General features: G+C 43.3%; 1 protein-coding gene across 2 annotated transcripts in view; it reads right to left on the minus strand.

Annotated features, from left to right (window-relative positions):
* LOC135910486 (probable ATP-dependent RNA helicase DHX34) overlaps positions 1–20,630 on the minus strand; it is a 40,698-nt gene that overhangs the window by 9,996 nt on the left and 10,072 nt on the right. For both annotated transcript variants that reach the window (XM_065442528.2, XM_065442529.2), the window contains exons 6-17: positions 20,097–20,311; positions 17,756–17,950; positions 16,377–16,565; positions 14,560–14,787; positions 13,918–14,064; positions 11,936–12,081; positions 9,777–9,887; positions 6,855–6,976; positions 6,010–6,171; positions 3,008–3,116; positions 1,660–1,802; positions 602–760 (exon numbers count right to left, since the gene is read on the minus strand). In XM_065442528.2, coding sequence (XP_065298600.2) covers positions 602–760; positions 1,660–1,802; positions 3,008–3,116; positions 6,010–6,171; positions 6,855–6,976; positions 9,777–9,887; positions 11,936–12,081; positions 13,918–14,064; positions 14,560–14,787; positions 16,377–16,565; positions 17,756–17,950; positions 20,097–20,311 — 1,926 coding nt within the window. The remainder of the gene's footprint in view (positions 1–601; positions 761–1,659; positions 1,803–3,007; positions 3,117–6,009; positions 6,172–6,854; positions 6,977–9,776; positions 9,888–11,935; positions 12,082–13,917; positions 14,065–14,559; positions 14,788–16,376; positions 16,566–17,755; positions 17,951–20,096; positions 20,312–20,630) is intronic.

A 20,630-nucleotide genomic window follows, 5' to 3' on the forward strand; every position in this document is an offset into this window, starting at 1 on the left:
GTCCAAGGCTAATCCTATGCACATAGCCAAGAAAGTGGACAGGAGGGTAGCCATTGCAGTAGCTTTAATGGTAAAGCACTGCCACGCGCTGCCTGTTGTGATCTCCCAATTAGCGAGGCAGTCGCATCCCCCTTCATTCCGATTGCAACGTGTCGCACGAGACAGATTGTCTGTGCCAGCCAATATATCGCGAAATGAAAACACGTACAGAGCTGCGCTAAAATTGCACATTAGGGAGTATCGTAAACGTCGGTGAATTTTTTTCATACAACTATAGTCAGCATACTCAGACTTCTGAAATTACTCACATTACAGGGCAACCTCATTTGAAAACTGCAGGGCCAGTATAACATAAGGATTCCTCTTACTTGATTCTATTCCTTTCCTATCACCAGCCTCTCATGGCTGGCTAATCCCCATGATAACGTAGGTGGAGCACTGTTCAGACTACTTATGAAGCATGGAAAGAAAAAGTATTTAAATAGAATTGTTACATTTTCTCGGCTCAGGTTGCTGAAGTACTTACGATCTCATGCTTCCCAAGCCTTTACTCAGCTAAAGATTTTTTTTTTTACCAGAAAACTCGCGAGTTACATCATACCTTGCGACGTAGACTGGTGTGTCTTTCTGTGCTGGAATATCTCTGGCAGCGTCAGCCGCAGCTCCCTGTTGCACTCCTTGCAGAAGTAGGCCTTTTTCAAAGGATCATTCTGCTCCTCGCCTGCTACCTCCTCTTCCGCCTGGGGGCAGCTTTCAGCATCTTGTAAGGCAAAGAGACACACTTCAGGTGTCTAATTTTGGTGGCTCTGAGCAGTCATAACAACAAAAATTAAAGTACTGGCAAATTTTAATGCAAAGTGCTAAGAACTTCCCTGCTTTTAGGAACTTAAGAACTCCTGTGGATGTATTCTGGAAAAATATTTTTATTCAAATTTCTATAGTATGTGGCACTTTAGGATCAGCTGAAGGGCCACTAAATTAGTCTTGCATCAGTATGTTCTCCCTTCTCATGGAAAAGGCTTAGTTCCTAGCAGAGAAAATAAATGCCAAAGTTCCCTCTATAGGGATTCCTTTTTGTGACGAAACTTCAGCCCTAGTAGATAAATGCCAACGTTGTAGATTTCAAAGTAGTATTTATTAATACATGGTCCATTTTGGCACTGAAAAAATTATCTGAACTTTTTCTTTAAAATACAATGCAGTATTTCTTCACAAATAAGCAGCTAAATAGAGCTGAGTAGATTCTGTAAAAATCTGCGCATACTGTGCTTTATTATTACTGACCAACTCGGCTGTCCTTAGCGACCAGCTGCCAATGTCATCTAGTATCATTCACCTCACTGCTCATTTACGACTGTCTCATGTGCTGCGGCACAGCACAGTGCATGGCAACGTTTCTAAAGAGCCTCTTTACTGTCAGCAACAAGACAAAGCTCTTTAAGAAAAGGGGGTGGGAGTTTTGAGCATCACAAGTATGGGAAAGTGTTTCAAGACATGGGCAGAAGGTGGACTGAGTCGGCGCTGAGTGCAACGGAGACAGGATAATTCCAGAACATTGCCTCAGTTTTGGTCTTCTGCTGCCGATAAAGTTTATCTAGATTGCTGGGAAACTAAGCTGCTCGGATAACTTCTGCATGGCCGAGAGTCAGCTGGTCATACCTTTGGTGATTAGGTTATCCTTGTCACAAGAGTCCAAGTGAAGAACAGCATCCATAACTGCGAACGGAAGCTCCGTGTCGCATAGGGGGCACTTGCATGTTTTGTTCATGAGCGCCTCCTCAGGCATGCTGATTTCTTCAAGGCTGTCATAAAGGGTAGTCAAACAGGATCAAAGTGGTTCAACAATGCTGGTCATGCTATAAACTTCAGAACATGTGTGACAGCCATACACAATCTGTGTTATGTATGACCACTGAGCATGAACTACAGGGTTTGGAGTGGTATCAATATCAAAGTTTCATTTTAAGGCTTTGCAAACTCCTTGCAATCACAGACATTGCGCAAGCTGCCAAACACATTGTTCATGAATGCTTTTCTGAAGTGGTTGTTGGCACCTATCTAGCATTAACAAGCGTGATCTGCAGGACATTTGTGGCATTGAGTGTTCTCTTCATCGTTCGCTTTCATTTTTAACTCTTCTTTCGCATTTTGCTTCTGCACAAAGCACTTCAGCATGGTATGGCTCCTGAAGACCATGTTTGGCTATGTTTGCTTTGGTGGTTGCTATGGCGACCGCTGGTATTACGCAACTATGATGCATGCTATCCGATGCTTACCCTTTCAGATGTCGCTGTAAAAAATGTTATTGCAATTATAATGCAAACTAGAACCGTAGTGTTCCTGTGATGCGCTGTCCCGAAGACGTGCATGCGGTAGACCAACAGCATTTGCACATATAAGACTGTGCAGGCATGCATCATAGTACCAGTAGGTTGAGCACTCGGACCAATCTGCGCACTCATATCATTTCCCATTAATTTGGTCCCTCTTCTTGGCAGACGTTCACCCTCTCCTGTCTGTACGCGTCTACATTCTCTATGACCCTGAGGTATGGGCTTTCCTGCACAGCTCACTCGTTGTATTGGTTGGGCTTGCCATGTACAAATGAGTCAAAGGAGGAAAACTACAAATCTCACGTTATATTTGTAGCATGGTCCCAAATATGATGCAAATTGCTGTGTTAAGCTAGCTAACTTCCTGAAAAAAAATACTGCTCTGAAAGGCTGTCTTTCCAGCGCAAGTGAGTCGTATGGTGGCTGAGTGTGTGATGTATCGATGGGTCAAAGAGGGAAAAAGAAAATAATAATCTCATTACATTTGTAGCATGGTTCCTAATAAAATGTGGAGTACTTTGTTAAGGTGGCGATTTCACAAAAAGAAAACAAATTGCCCCTTTATATTCTTGCTAATATCGTATATTCCCCAAAACACTTAAAACTCAGCTCAGCAGTGCACAGGGGTTTGACAACAATCAGCGCAACCAAAAAAATAGTAGCATGAATCGTACCACCCAAAGGTGAAGTAGCTGCTGATGAAAACTCCTCCTTTTCTCGGATTCACTTTAAAGCGATCTTCAGACAGGTGGTCCTCATTTTCTTGTGCTAGTGCACGGAATGCTGCAACGAAGAAGGCTGCTTTCAAGCTACTGTGGCTGGTGCAGATTGACAGTGCTAGCATACGCACAGGCAGTACGCACTACGAAGAGACTGAAGTGACTTACCTGGCTGCGATTTAAATTGAAAACGCCGACCTTTCTCACTGCGTACCAGAGACACTGCATTTTAACTAAATTAAATCAAATTATGGGGCTTAATGATTAAGAAACTGCGTCATGTGTTAGGAGATGCCGTTGAAGAGGGGGGAGCTCCAGGTTCATTTAGATTTATTTATTTATTTATTTATTTGTGTGGTTTAATGGTGCGAAGGCCAGTTGCGGCCAATGAGTGCCAAGCAAGTAGAATTATACTGACCACCTAGGATTCTTCGACGTGCACCTTAATCTAAGTAGATGAGTGCCCTTCACTTTCCCTGCACCCATTGGAATGCTGATGCCATGGCCAAAAATTTAACTCGTGACCTGGTGCTCGATAGCATCTGTACTTGAACGAACATTTCATTTTGATGAGCCTTCAGAGAACCCACAGCATACAACTATGCCCAGTTTCAAAAGATAAGCAGGAACGCTTTTCTAGAATAATAATGCTTGGCAATACCTTTGTGAGAGAGAAAACATGGTGTGGTGCCTTACTGCTAGGTGTGTTTGAGTAGCAAAATCTTACAGGTTTTGCTACTCTGTGAGTGGGACTTCACTTGAAGGCCATTCATTTGTAGCCAACACACTTGAGCCTTAGCAGTAAGCTAGACCACCACTTTGTTGTCGATGTAATTTTAAAATGTTTAACCAGCATGCGAGACAAGCAAAGCAGAAGCATTTGTGACAAGAAATGGCGTTAGAGCACATGCACTTTGATCTACTGTCACACAACAGGGCTGATTTTGTACACATTCAAGATATGCTGTAATAGACAAAAGTCCGTTGCCAGAAACAGTTCAGTCGTACCTTAACTTATATGATGAAGTCGCATTCGAAGCAAACTTTTGTTTGTTATATCCAATATTCTTCAGAGCATAATTGTTGTTATATCTGATTTTCGTCTGAAAAACTGGCACCAACTTATCTGCTAAGGGCTTTGCAACAGAATTAAAAATGTAAACTATGACAAAACAAAAACAAAACAAATTGGTGGTCTCAGTAGCTGAAGCTCATATTCTTTTGTGTCTAATGATTTTAACGTAAAATGGAGCACACTTAAGGTTCCTTTTGCAGGTGTTGCAGCTTTTTACCAGATATTTAGCTACGTGCAAACAAAAATTTGCTTTGCTATAACTGATAGTGTGTCAGGTCCTCCATTTTCGGATGTCTCACAGCAATAGAATACGCATTTAAGTAGAGCATGGCCAACTAAGCTTTATATTGCTTCATTAAAGATGATAATTCATTAATATTTCTTTTCATTTATTCATACTGTTAGCACCAGTAGGGCTATTACAAGGTTGGAAAGGAAAAAAATAACATTCTAAAACAAGGCAATCCCATTACACAAACAGCAAGGCACGAACAACATGACTAGAAAGATAAATAATCACGGGAGAATCAAATCACTTCATACTAACACAAAGAAAACAAGGATACCATGACACTATCAATGCCCTAGAACACCACAACATTTAGATTTTTCAAAAATGAGTTTACACATTGAGACACATTATATTCATTTTTGTTATATTGAGGTTGAAGTGTAATTGTTATTCAGTTGAACCCACTTATAAGTATACTGGTTTTGACAAATACCAATATATTGGATATATCAATGAGCAGTCAAACGTTTGTATGTGCTCCATAGAAAAATAAACTGCTTATTACTATTCTCCCACGCCCCATTTTCTGTTATAACAACTAAATTTGGCTAAAAATAAAAAAAGGGCGTTCCTCAGCCACAACCACCTTTGTCACACACCCTGCACGGCACGCCTTTGTCGAAATGCCACTTTGTCACACTCTCCTCTGTGCTGTGAACGCTGCACATCACACCTTTGTGGCATCGCATTACTGGCCTCATGTACTCTCTCTCCCATCTCCCTTTCACCTCTCGCTGACGTCAGAGGGGTGGAAGGGAGACGGGAGAGGAGCTGTGAAGGTGTTGTGTGGGTTGCATGACACAGAGGCAGATGTGGTGAAGTGGCAAGTTTTTTTTTCTTTTCTTTCTTTTCCTGAATTTCAGGCTCCTGCTCTCTTTGGCACAGACATCCAGTAGCCAGATTTAATTATTATAGCCAGTAATGCAGTGCAGGAACGTTGTAGTAAGCAGTTTATTGTACAAGAGAATACAGACAGAAGTTCACAGTGCCAAGGCTGCTCATTGTAACAACTGAGTATTTCTAAACCCAGTAATGCTATAAGTGGGTTCCACTGTACTTCTTTCTGTCTAATTGAAATGTTTAAGTGTTTGTCCCTTCTGCTTTTTTTCACACAACATGGTTATAAGAATTAGGTATCGGTTATAATAATGGGATTTTCTTGGCACTTGAGTATTACCATAAGTGGGTTGACTGTATGAGGTATTGTATTTTTCAGCGGTCTGTAGTACATCAAAACAAACTTTCATGAGAACGCTTCGTCCTTTGGTAAGGCGCCGGTGCAGATCAGTGGGGTCAGAATTAACCGAAGCGGCCTGCTCTCGACTTCGAACAAAATGAGTCTTCCTTTCACAGCGATGTATGGTTTCTCACCTAGACTTTTCATTGAATTCAAATTAAGCTAAAAGTCGTTAACCGAGGTCAAATTGATAGGCGTCGACTTATATGCTTCTTTGGGCTTCCTTTTTTCTATACATATATTTTTGTTGCTACAGCTGAAATCTGTATGCTTCAAAATAATCGTCCTGAAGTACAGCTACAGGTCCTTTCACGATGTGTGGGGCTTGTCTGCCGTTCGTCTGGCTTCCCTACCTTGAGCACCAGCGTAGAGATGCTTCACGTCGGCAGGCAGCAGACGCTTCACCGTGTAGGCTATCTCCGTCTTCAGCACGGCGTCATATCTCTTTCGCAACCGCTTCTGCAGGTGCCTCACCTTTGAGCTGGGCTCTTTTTTTTCCTCGGAAGACAATGTTTCTGCAAGTGAAGAAGTGACAACTGGGGACAATTTTCTCGCATGCATTAAAATATATCATGAACTCGTATGTCGTACGAGAAAGCGAACCAACGGATAAGTTTGCAGGCTTACAGCAAAAGCTTGACGAGATTATGATACACTGGTTACGATACACATCTTAGTTTTCGATGGTACTTTGTCACAATGAGGCTCAACTGTACCTCCACAAGCAACATAAAAGAAAACACCCAAATTGCTTTCAGGGGGGCCTAGTGGCTACACAAACATGCCCCCCAGGAAAGTATTCAATGATACTAATTGTTCAACAGAAAAGCTACTCGTAAAGTATTAACATGCGAGATTCCAACAGAACTGAAAGTCAAGTGAATTGGTAATGACTCAGTGTTTAACTATAATGTGCACAAATGACGCAGGATGTATGCAGATTTAACAAACAAGTGACGACTTGCAACTCGCCAAATAACATGAGTTGAGAGTCAGCTCTTGTTTGTTAACTCTGCTATTGTCTTGTGTCTTTCGCGCGCCGTTACAGCAAAACAATTTCGGATTCGAATCCATGAATCACAAGTAATCATGGCTTAAACTCGCAAATTCGCTGTCCCCTCTCGCACTGCTCACAACTTCACAGCTAATGCGGCACAAGCTCCTGCAACATGGTACACAGGATTTAAATTGACTGTACCTTCGAGCATGTAGGCAACCAGTCTCTCATAAAGGCTTCGTGCAGCGAGGACCTTAAGCAGAAGTTGCAGAGCTTCATCCGGATCAGGAAAGGTAACTTCAACAAATTCGTCAAACACCAACCTTGCAATGATGAAAAAAGGTAAACAGCAGGCACACAGGTTACAATGCCATCAACTTACAAAATCGGCAGAGAAATGCATTTGTTGTAAAAACAAGTGCATTATCAAAAATTTATCTTTTAGAGGAGAAGTTGGGCATACTTGAAGTTTCCCAAGTCAAATACATGAGGAATGCGGAAATGTTTGATTTCTCACATTCTTCCTGAAAGCATACCTCATTCTTGTGCAGCCCTTAAAGACATTTTCTTTTGTGTAAATTCATATTGCATTTGCATACACTTTTCAGTACACTAACTGTTTCATGCAGTACATATTGCTGCATAGGCCGTATAAGATGCAATAAACTGTATGCAACTGTTGAATAAAATTCTAGCTTTTATAAAACATTTGTAAAGGCAAGTTTTCAATTTCCAGGTTCCTTCTGGGGAAAACAATTTTTAGTACAGTAGTATCTCGTTGATATGACAATATGATCCCATGACGTATGACTTTCCTGTGCCAATTTTTGCAATTGAAACCACAAGAAAGATCCAATACAGTTACATTTTTTTACCAGTTCATAGGTACATGGAAAGCGCAATATTTCGCCACCAACATTCACTACATGACCAATCTGCATTAGTATGAGATGTTTTCCAGCTACTGGACCCCCGTAAACAAGAAAAAGGCACGAGATGTTCACGGTTAAGAACAGTAGCCATCAGCCGCAACAGCTTTCCCACAATGCTCGCCCACCCATCACGCAGGGAAATGACCTTGTACACTCAGTTTCCTATTCAGGTATCAGCAAATCTCCTCTTGGGTTACTGCACACAACATACACAGCTATCGCCACCAATGCTACCGCAATAAGCATCTTCACCTATCTGCTTCACAGTGTGTGGGGCATAGTGTCAATGAAAGCATACTGCACACATTTAACAGGCGATGACCCAAATGCACCGCCGTTCCCTGATGCAGGCGGCACGAAGTGAGTGTCACGATTCGCGCTGGTGGCATCGCAGGCAGCACATTCTGGCGTTGCCCAACAGTTCCGATTTCGTATCGCTTTTCCTTTGCCACCCTAAAACACTATGCAATAGGAAAACAATAACACGTGTCTCGAGACTTCCTGCTAAAATGTCCCACTTCCAGGAGCTGCTGACCCAGGCCAAATTTAAGAAGTGCGAACTTAAGTTTACGGAAGCTGCGAAAATGACAATGCGCATCTCTGGCTGCTCGTGCTTGGCGCGAGTCAGTGTCTCGTGCTGCAACTATTCATGCAAAGCTTTGCATTACGTAGATTTCAACTGCAGTTGAGTCTGTCAATTTCTTTCAATGAGTGTGGATCGTACCTTTTCCCACTTAGTACATTTTTCATCACATTTTTTTTCCAATATGTATGAAGGAGGATTTACTGTACTATGCCCCGGACGGGCAAATACGAATTATGAGCGCTGTCAAGAAAGTAAGTTCTGATCAAATCTTAAGTGAGGCACAAGCATCAGAAAAAAATAATGTTTAGATTGTTGTTTTCCAGATGTTTACCATCCTTGCATAAGGAATTTGTCATGGCAAAGCACCAAGACAAGCACAGTGCTGACTTGCAACTCCTTAAAAGCCCACAGGCACCACCTAACAGCAGCATCATACGAAAAGAAACAGTAAAGGACACTACATCAACTACTCCACCCCCCACCACGACACACACACACACACACAGGCGCATGCATGCACCTGATAATATCAGGACAGGATACTAACGTCGCCAAATGCAGATAATAAGCTTCAGCTCCATGTGTGAGTGCAAGAACTACTCTTTGTTCTAAATACCCATCTGTCAAAACTGCTCTTTCCAAGATGAGTCCACATATGACCGATGTAACGTGAGCAACGCAGACTGTGCTTGCCTGCTGTCACTCATTAATGTTGAACTGAAAGAAACTATACGGCAAGCAAATGAAAAAAAATAAAATAAGTCAGCGATTCAGAGTTTCATCACTTTTTCCCAGCTTTAGGATATCAGCCGCTTCCTGCATCATGAGACTGCCACAACTTCTGCCAAGGCACCGTTTTGTCAGCGACACTTCGATCTAGGCAGAGGAGACTGGCTTCATTCCCTGGCAATTGTTTAGCATGACACTGACATACAAAACTTAGTGCTGTGCTACGACAAATAAAAAAAAATGGATAATTCAGACCTGAAAAAACAAGTCTATGCATCACTCCATCTGACAAAACACTGTTTTTCTGATGTTTGCACCTTATTTCAAAATTAACTGCAGCTTACTTTCCTGGCGCTCCTTCTAGGATTCCATTCTATGCAACACGAAGGATTCAGCTGCAAAAGTCTGTAAAGATGCAGCAATTTTATGTGAGCAAGAAAATAAAAAGCACACATGCACTAAAAACAAAGTAAAACTGCAAAGAACAATAAAAGCACACACCCACCTGAAAATTACAAGCTTTTTATCTATCATCTGCTATTTCCGTGCCTATTAAAGGTATGGAAAATTTTGCATGTTTTTTAATACTTTCTTCCAGAACCACAAAGCTAACAGATATCTCACCTACGAGAGTAAGGACTTGTCTACCCCTCCAAGTGAACTGCAGGGTTGGGTCTTCAAAGAGAACTAACTTATGCGGGTTCCTTAGTGAAGTGACTGCATTAGGTGCATGAGAAGTAAGAATTGTCCTGCAATTTTTTTTATATGTAAAACTGTAATAAAAGAGCACGATTTGCACCAAGAACTCGGGAATAAACCTTATCAACAAAAGTGCAATGCCGCCTGCATCTCCTCTTAAAGCTACTTAACACGTACCTTGACATTGTCATGCTGGAATCTATGGCAGAAGAGACCAACAACAACATCTGGACACACTGCACCCTTAAGCAGTTCAGCAAGTAGGGCTTGGTTGTTTCCAGTAAAGACCTACGAGTTAAGAGCCAGAAAATTGAAAAATTTAGCACACTAGGATGCACGGCAGATGGAAAAAAAAAAAAGGTCACAGGCCTGCGCAGCTCCAGAGGAGCTCCATTTTCGGCACCAGGCACTACAGGGCCTTTGCGGCAAAGTCTCTTAGCGTCGTTTTCACGAGAACAATATTAACTGTCTGACCGGCATCGATGGTGACCTGCGGCTTGTCCTTCTCTCTGCACAGCGGTCTGCTGAGCCCCATATTTCCTGATTGCAGCCGCGCGTAGCTCTACGATTCGCTTCTTCAGCAGCGGTTTGTGCCTTGCGAGGAGGCGCCACAACATGTACCGAAGAGTAAACACAGGTACTAAGACTATGTGGCGCGCATGTCACATCCCTTGGCCCGTGGCATGGTATGTTGCTGCTGATGGTGGTGATGATAATGATGGTATCCCCTTCGAAACAGGTTGGTGACAAATAGTCAGCTAGCCCGCTTCAGTTTACCAGGTCCAGCTACGTGCAACTTGTAACTGCTATATGCAACTGCTACATGTTGAGACACCTGTTAGAATATAACAGAACTGCAATGCAAAGTTTGTACGTATCAATGCCATGCCACATCGCATGTCAAATGGCACAGTGCAATGCTAATGATGATGATGATGATAACTTAATGGCATTCCCTTTGAAACAGGACGGTGACACACAGTCACCCAGCCTGCTTGAATTAATCAGGTAGGCCATACACGTTTTTCATTACATCAATATTTATACATCTCCATAACCTTTTTCTTTTTCAAGACTTCCATATCTACCTTGTGCTGATACCTATGCAACTGCTACATGGCGTGCCAGTTGGTGTAATAATATGCAACTGCAATGCAAAGGGCGCACATACAGATGCTATGCGGCATGCATGTCACATTGCAAGGCAGGTAGTACGGTACAATGCTAATGATGAGGATGATTTATAGGCATCCCTTTTGAAACGTGGCTATGACATAGTCGCCTAGCCAGCTTGATTAGACAAGTGGCCCGATACAATGCTAATGATAATGATGATCATTATTATTTATTGGCATCGCCTTTGAAATGCTGCGGTGACATGGTCACCTAGCCAGCTTGATTCAATCAGGTACACAATATATATTTTTTCTAGAATTTTTGTATACATCTCCGTAAACTTCATTTTCTTCCTCAAACATTCTTTAACAGCCTTATACCGCTACCTGTGCACCTGTTACATGGGGTCCTACCTGGTGCAATAGTATGCAACTGCAATGCAAAATGTGCATGTATCGATGCTACATGGTGCGCACGTCACATTGCATGTCTCCTTGCGTGCTAGGACGTGTTTATAGAGCATTTTTCGACTGCATGCCAGCAAGCGCTGGATTGGCTCAGTGGTGGAGTAGCTGACTCCCATTCAGGAGGCCTGGGTTCAATCCCAGTGAGAACTGTTCTTTTTTTTTTTTCTCATTCCGGGTGAGAGCTGTGAGAGGTGAGAACCCTCATTCCAAGTTCAACACACCAAAGTCACGCCATGCTCACGCACAACTTTCTGCAACAATGGAAGGAAAGCAAAGCAGGCGAAGCACCTGCATGATAGCACCTCTGAAAATATTCCCGACTTACTGACTTCGTTACATGTATTGAGGTTTAATTGCATCTGCGTAATACATTTCTTGCCTACTATATTGTATTTTCTTGGCCTCATGAAAAACATACGAGGTGCTACTGTATGTACAAAGCCCACAATTCTATGCCAATCATGCCATAAGCTCACTGCACCTCTTATAATTTTTTTTTTCTCTGACGCATTCATCTCCAAGATGTCTTCTCATGCTATGGAAGGCATTTTGGTGCACCAAATATAACATCATGATAACATTTTGAAAACCAGCACACATACACAAAAAAGCGCGCAGAAAAAAGAAAGAAGGAAAGAGAGAAAAGAAAAAATACAGTGAAAGGCTGAGCGAGACTGAAGTGTAGGAGAGGACGGTGAAGAACGCTTCAGGCTTCTTGAACAGTGGCAAAGCTTGGGGCACTCGTCAACTTACATGAACGCTACTACTTGGTGCTTTGCACTGACGGGCAGGTTACTCCTGAAGTTGGGGACTACCAAGACATCCATGTCGTCCAGGCGCAGCACCTCCGCATGCAGTGCAAGGACGCTGTTGGGATGGAGGACCACAAACCCTTTGCCCTGCACGCATCATAGTGGCCTTGCTTCAGCAAACTTGATGAAGTAGAAGAAGAAGAAGATGATGATGATGATGATTCAAACAATTTTAACGTGCCAAAGCAACACCGGGATTATGAGAAACAGCATAGTGGAGGACTTCAGATTAATGTTGACTACTTGGGGTTCTTTAACGTACACCCAAAACGTCGGGCATAAGGGTTTCTGCTTTCTGGCTCCATTGAAATGCGGCTGTGGCAAAGAATCGAACCGAAAGCCTTGTACTCGGAACGTCATAGCCACTTCGGCAGGTAGAAAACTTCAAGAATGCGGTGACAAAGCAGAAAATGAAACTGCAAGTTGATGCTAAAAAGAATTTAGTCTTGTTTCCCTTGATTATTCTTTCTCATTGCATTGTCCAGGTATTGACTTTGGTAACCTTGATGCCTTGAGGACAGCACACAAACGTTTGTCGACTGGTTGCCTGCTGCCCAGATCACAACCCTCCTTCATTTGCTCAACAGCTAGGAAGAGAAAATTAAAATTAAATTATGGGGTTTAACGTGCCAAAACCTCTCTCTGATAATGAAGCACGCCGTAGTGGAGTACTCCGGAAATGTCGACCACCTGGGGTGCTTTAACGTGCACCTAAATCTAAGTACATGGGTGTTTTTGCATTTTGCCCCCATCAATATGCAGCCACCACAACCGGGATTCGATCCCGCGACCTCTTGCTCAGCAGCCCAACATTATAGCCACTGAGCAACCACGGCGGGTCAGTAAGAGAACATCAGAATCAACTGCAGTAAGCCCTCGTTAAAGCGAAGTCACCGGGACAAGAACAACACTTCGTTATCAGCAGTGTTTCCTTAAAACCTGACGGGCACTATAGATTTATAGAAGGACAAGGAACATACTCCAGCAGCCCAGGAGCTTGTATGTGTACACCAAAGCAGATCCACTCTCGAAGGTAAGGACATGACAAAAAAGAAAACCTGCTGATGTCCCTGAGCAGGTGGCTCGTCTGTCGGTGATCACTGTGTCTTATAGTTAGACCCAAGGAGCTGCAGCCATGTGTCGGCGCGACTACTGCAGCACTCTTTCCCTCTCCAGGAGGATACGGAGGAATGCAAAGAGTGACGATGCAGGCCCCAGTGTGTGGATTTCTGGCTTCCCTCTTTGTACTGATCGTATTCCGGCACCACCGCACATTGAATATTTCTGTCTATAGCATATGCACTATGCTTGGGAACCCGGAAAACTTCAAGTAGAGTGATATTTCTGATGAAGTGATTTCGTTATGACAAAGGCTTACCGTAAAATGTTCCTACAAAGACGTCGCCCTTGGGTACCCCAGATAAAAGATCACCACTGCGCACTGCACTTCGAGTAGGCAGAGGCAAAATCCAGCATATGCTAGTATGCGGGCTTTAAACAAAGGGCGAGCAACATGCCAGGAGAGCTAGTGCGTTTTCTGATAGGCCAGCCAGAGAACATTAACGAGTTTCTTTGCCTCCGCAGCTGGGCTATGCGATTGCATCTGAGTGCGTTTGACATGCTTGATGTGCCAATTAAATGCGAGTGCTGCTGACCTGATATTAAAAACCCACTGTTGTTTATTTGCAGCACACTTTCTTTTCTTTCTTTCAGCGTTTATGTACGTTACCAACAGTTTCAATTCTTTCATTTGCTAAATGCGTAAATACACAAATACAAATAACTGATTAATTAATCGACTGAAAGGTTACAATAATTTGGTTTAACTTTCTTAATCAGTGTCCAGCTTTATCAAATGTATACCCACATGTGCTGCAGGAGAAGCTGTATAAATTAAGAGAAAAGAAAAGGGCTTCAACTCACCTTGGTGTGGAAAAGTTGGTCCGAGTCTCGTTTGTACGAATTGTGGTCATCCGAGATGGCAATCTGAGGGTACACGCCAGAGCACAAGATCAGTTTCATCAGGCTTAGGTCGTGGAAGCCGAAACTGCGGCTGCGACGAAGGAACTCCTGTGAGAGTAGAGAAGAATACGTTGACACACTGTCTGCGATAAAATTTTGCAAGAAATTGTGTCCAGCACAATGACGAGGACATGTAGGTATACGGGAATGGTAATTGCAAGAATATTGTATTATAGTATAAGGAAAGTTTACTCGTTATCTGACATTACTTAGCAAACGTAAAAAACATAATCAATTCTGGTGTTTCGCATGTCAAAGCCACAAGCTAATCATGAGGCACGCTGTAGTGGGGGACTATGGATTAGTGTTGACACCCTTCGGTTATTTAATGTGCACCTAAATCTAAGTACATGAGTGTTTTTGTATTTCGTCCCATCGCAATGGGGCCAATAGAAAGCAGAAAAGGATAAGCAGGAAATGCATGATAAGAACATACAAAAAGAGGTGCAGTCATGTGGCGCAATCAATTACAATTAAAAAGGACAGGAACAATACCTCATGTGAACAAAGCATAATTTGTGATAGGAGCATTGCTGCATATACCTGAACTAAGGTAGGATCCTGCTGCAGCCTGAACTCAACATCCTTGATGTCGACTTGCTCGTCTTCCTCGTCCTCGTCGCCCCAGTGCCCGACACGGAGCACGCGCTTCTTTCGTGGCGCCTTCTGCAGCTGCCGCCGCAGATCCCTCAGCTGCCTCATCTCGCCATGGCGCTGGATTCGGGCAACACTGTCCACGACCTCAACTTCACTCTCCATCAGGCCCACCTCCTGGGAGTCACGTCATCAAGAGTAAGGAACCACAATAAAAATCAAATCATGGGGCTTAACATTTCAAAGTAGCACACGCACCTTGAAAGACACCACAGCAAGGGACTCTCAATTAAATTTTATAATTGGGGTTTTCTAAGGTGCAACTGAATCTATTAGATACATCGGTGCTTTTGCATTCTGCACCCATTGGAATGTGACCACTGCGAGTGGGAGTTGAACTCACAACTTCATTTTCAGCAGCTGAACGCCACAGTGACCGAGCAACAAAGGCAGACAAGAACAGTGATGAGTTTATTAGTATGCTAGTGCAAACAAGATTGAAACTACTGACACACTGTCGGCGAGGCATAGTCCTTATGGAGAAGTGCAGAGCTATACAGAAAGAAAGGGCTAGTACAAACAGCGGTGACACTGAAACGCTTGGCGCTGCAAGTGAAGAAACATACAGACAATGACGGTTCTGGCCTCTCCCTCATTTTTAGTCATGAAGGTAATTCACAGAAAAGTTGCGAGGAAGTTGCGAGGAAGTTGCGAGGAAGTTGCAAGCCAGATTGGTCTAGTGAACTGTTCAGGACCATCTGTTCAGGATTGCCAAGTTCTTGAGAGATGGGTACAAGCCAGCACCACCCCCCCAGCAACTGGCCGTCAAAGTTTACCTCGACATCGGACAACTGACCCGTCTTGGATGGTGACAGGCGAGGTGACAACTCTTCTGAACCACTTTACAAGGGAAGAGTAGGAAATACCCAGAAATGTCACCACCAATGCATTTATTAATATGAATGCTAATATATGAATATATAATATAATAATATGAATGCAACTATGCCAACATGGCCAGTAGAAAGCTCTGTTTATTGCAGTGTTGAAGCACCACTTATAAAAGCTTCCTGACATGGTGGCTCACGGCAGTGGAACAAGCGCATACAAGAACAGGAGTTCCTGGCTTCTTTATCCCCTAAGGAGGCTGCAGTGAGCATTCTGAAGCTTCAGGTGAAGCACCACGAAGAGCCTGTCGGCAGCAACGTCAGGGGACTGGGTTATAATGAAAAAGCCCACCTGCCAAGAATATCTTTTGGTGACCATCACAATAAAGATAACTTTTCAAACTGATTTGTGAACTGAAACTGATAAACTCGACTGAAAAGTGATCATTACTAAAAGAGAAACAGTCTTTCACAAACTGATAAAAAAAGTGTCTTGGCAAATTTGGCACATGATAATAAGGCTACAACTTGGTGCATATTTGGTACGATAAGCATCTACTGCATATCCTGCCGTATCGCCGCAGTCTTAATAAGCAAAAGGCCAGTCTGAAGGAGCATTCACCGAGAGACATCTGAGAGCACACACCACCTAAAGCTTTTTCAAAGGCAGTCCATTTCCTGAGACAACATTCAAGCAGCATGGACTTGACTGTTCTCTGCATTAAGGTTGTTGTGAAGAAATTATTACAGTTATGCTTCCCTCAGTGCCAGAGTCAGTATGTTATTTTAAAATGTTCATTCTTATGAATGACCAATGCGATGTGCATTCAGTCAGTGGTAATTCACTGGAGCTGCTGTATATAAACCATTCAGCCTTACCTGAAGCAGCTGCTTGAACTGGCTTCGCAGCTTGGTCATCTCGTAAAAACGCTGCTCTTCCAGGCCCAGACGGCGACACCATTTTCTTGTGTCTTCGCCATAGCTCGACTTGGCTGAAAGCCATTCGTGGTACGCATTCAGCAGCGTAAATGGGTCACCGTGGTCAGAGTCCACGCTCTTGCGTGCTGCCTGCGTTGCAAGAGAATGACAAACAGTCAGCTTAGGTGAACAGGTGGTGTCCAATACTGAGCAGAAGAAAGGTTAGAGTTGAAATTATTTAAATTTAAACTTATTCCATTCCTCTTAAAATGAAACAACAAATTTTGTAAGAGTAGCAGCAAGTATTTTAAGCCAGCAACTTTACAAGAGGGTGTGACAGCCCAGGTCACACAATTTCCATTTGGACACCACTGTGTAGCATTTATCACATATAATTTTACGCCCATAGCCACACAACATTATGCAGATAGTCAGTACAGAGGGTACAGATGCAGTACAGTAGACAGAGGGCATGCCTTCGCCACGAACTTGACCAACTGGACGAACAAGCGCTATCCGAAAAAAGAATTCTACAACATCGAAACGACCTACTGTCACAGGAGAAGGCCGTGCAAGCGCTATTACGCTTTTTGCGATCTACCGGCCTGTGTGAACGACTTTAACTGGAACGCCTTTTGTGTGTGTGCCTCCATGTGTGCGTGTTTTTTTTGCTTTTTTTTTGCGTTTTCCTCTCTGTCATCTTTGTAACCCCTATCCCCCATCCCCAGTGTAGGGTAGCAAATCGGAGACTCATATCTGGTTAACCTCCCTGCCTTTCCTCTTCATTCTCTCTCTTGTACTCGCAGATAGTCACAGAAGTGAGCGGTATTGTAAAGTGCACTCATCTCAAGCTGTGCTTTTGCAAGGAACCTTCCCTTGAAGGAACCAAACACCCATGCTCCAAGGAACACTTCTGCATTAGCGTCACAGCTTCGTATGTGAACATATTCAGACTGCTGCACAAAACCGTAAGGGTTAAAAACACCACCACTTCTTGTTAGCCTAGAGTCTTCAGCAGACGAACTCACCTCCACAACATCCCATAATTAGAATTATCTTGCCAGCACTTATCAAGCACATCAAGGACATGATGACCGAGGACTAACAATTCTCTTGCCAGCACTCATACAGTGCATTAAGAACACAATTGCTGAAGACTATTGGGGACATTTTTATGAGTGCCAGATTTGGCAGAAATATGAGACTGCCATTCTTACACTTATGCTTTGACTAGACAAACCTACATTAATGTGATGTACACATGCAGTTCACTTTGAATAAAACTACTGCATAAAACATCCAGATCGCTGATAAGTGTACAAGACAGTAATGACACTCACCGAAGCGTCAAGGTCTCGAAACGACCTCTGCGTGAATGGGGACTGGATGCTAAGGGCAGCGGCGAGTGACAGTATGGGGTCGACCAGTCGAAAGACGCAGCCGAGAATGAGGACTTTCCCAATGGTGACGTCCACAGGAAGCTGCGCCAGAATCCGGCCTGTTGGCGTCAGGTCTTCGTCCGCAGTGAGGGCACCCTTTAATATGGCCAACCACAGTTAGCAACAAGAGTTGAAGAATGGGTAAGTTGGTAACGTTGCACCTTGAATGTTCACAGCGAACACACAGTTGGGTAATGGCACCGGCAGAGTGAAAGAGCACTGACTTGAAACTAGTCTTATTTTCATGAAAAACTGAATATATACACTGGCAAAAGAGATGAGAACAAAGCAAAGGTCCAATATTTAAGGCAAGTGTGGGCACGTGCTTCAATCATGACAGCTGATATATAACAGTCCCTTGCTTTGTTTACTTCTTTTGTGTTAATGTGGGTATTCAGTTTTCATGAAATTAAAACTAGTTGGAAGTCAGCGCTCTTTCACTCTGCCTGCCCCCTTTACTGACTGCGTTGTGAACGTATTCAAAATGTACAGTCACAGTACTAACAACTTCTTCTTTGGTCTAGTGTGTGCACTACATAACACTCTACATTGCACAGACAAACCGCACTAAATTAGAAAACACAGCACTGTGTCTTGACAAAACAAGGCATTCAGGGATGAGGACTTGAAATGATCAACCGTGACCAAACAAGAAGAGCCTGAGCCTGGACAATATGATTTAGAAAGGGCACTTGTGAGAAAGAATCCCCTCACTGAAACATTCAATGCAAAAACTGAACCGTAGGGCTTAACGTCCCAAAACTGCACAGGGGTTTACGACATACCCTGCAGTGGACTGCTCCGGATTAATTTTGACCACCTGGGGTTCCTTAAGGTGCACCTTAGTCTACTAACACAAGTGGCTTTTGCAATTCGCCCCCATCAAAATGCAGCCACCGTAGCCAGGTATTGAACCCATGACCGGGTGCTCACTTGCTGAATGTCATAGATCCGGGCCATCGCAATGGGAGTGGCAAATACTGGTATCCCGGAAAACACTCGACATGCCCAGTTGTGGCCATCGGAAGTGATAATGGCAAGATGGCAACGCTGTGCTAAAACACTCTATTGGCTTCCATAACAATGAAAGCTTGATCCACAGGCCTTCATTTCCAGTTTAACCTGCTGTGAGTTCTTGAATAGGAGCGAGGCATTTATTTAAAGCATGTTTAACCCTATACCAAAGCCAATTATAAAAAAAAGCAATCTTACTGTGATTGCATTTTTGTTATTACACGGTTAATTCGATGCAGTTAAGCACAAGGGAAGCCAGAACTGCCTCAATATAAATATGTCCCACTTATGCACAGCCTCTAAAGTAAAAGGATAAATGAATGGATTTATGCTGATCCCTATGCCTGGGCAGCAAAGAACAACCTAGCAGAGGCCCATAGTGGGAACAAAATGGGGGGCCCTGGAAATCACGTACAAGAGCTTTTTGGGGTGCACAAAATCCATAAAATGCAGCATTTTTTAGACATCTGCAAGAAAGGCTTATTGGCATTGAGGACAGCTGCCAATGGAAAGCACTACGCAGTTCTAGCCAGGCAGGAGCTCCCATCTCTGAGCTAGAAGCAGCAAAACGGTTCATCCTCTTACATTTCAATATTCCTGCAACAGCAGCAGAGGAATGTCGTCTTCCAAGTTCTACAAATGCCAAGACAGTCATGACAGGGTAACATCACTGAGTTTCCAATAAAAATCGTTACACAGGGCGCTACGATTGTTCCGCCACCATGGTAATCCTGGTTAGTGCATCGATTCATCTAATGTTCACACTTGTGGCTTCAGACATTCTCGTGAAGTTAGTTATTATGCTTTATCTTTCTAAATTTCCAAGAAATCGTATTTTTCTAAATGCAAGACGGTAATAAGCCTCTGTTCACATGCATAATCATTGCAAATTGGTGGAGTTGTATGTAATATAATATCTTGTTGAAAATGACATTTCGCAGTCACGAAGTTGTTTTATGCCAGACATAGTCATTAACATGCAGCTTCTCTATTATTATTCTTCGACAAGAACACCCATGTAACGTGAAAATGTCTCTAACGCATTGCGGTTTGACAAAGTATCACAAGATGTCGCTACAAGCATTGTTGCTTCTGTTCACACCTGTGATGTCCCGGTGTTCTGTGAAGCTCAATACATTTACAAACAAGCTAAAACTCTCTATTCATTTCCTTTTGTCCTTGTCTCATTATTGCTTTTTCCATCGAGGTTATGTGCATTTCTACTTGCTTGTTCCTTGAGTGTCTGGACTGCCTCCTCTATGCTCTCCGAGGGTGGCGGCTCCAGGAAGGGAAACTTCCGTACATCTGGCAGTCCGAGTGCCACAAGCTGGAGCAGCAGCGAATTGAGGGGCACGCGCTGAATCTCCGGTGTTGAGTATGCGGCCAGCGCCTCGTACTCGGCCTCAGAGTAGAGCCGGAAACACACGCCAGGCCCCGTTCTGCCTACGGTGACAAGCCAACGAGAACACAATACTAGTAAGCAGAAATCGTGGGCCAATGATGCTAACAGCAAGCACACAGTGTAGAAGTGTCAAAGAGTGGTCTAGCTGGCACATGTCGAAAAGCTGGAACCAGTAGATTAACCACAGCATAAAAGCAGAAGGACAGAATGTCACAGCAATTGACTAACGACGACATTAATATACTGCAGGTTAGATATTTTTAAACCTTCTCTCCCACAGCCACGTCATGTCACAAATAAGACACGTCTCCCACTCCGCGGGCCAGTGCAATGAGTTGATACACCAATTGTCACAAGCAG

Source organism: Dermacentor albipictus, chromosome 6 (genome assembly GCF_038994185.2).
Source record: "Dermacentor albipictus isolate Rhodes 1998 colony chromosome 6, USDA_Dalb.pri_finalv2, whole genome shotgun sequence".
NCBI classification, from domain to species: domain Eukaryota; kingdom Metazoa; phylum Arthropoda; class Arachnida; order Ixodida; family Ixodidae; genus Dermacentor; species Dermacentor albipictus.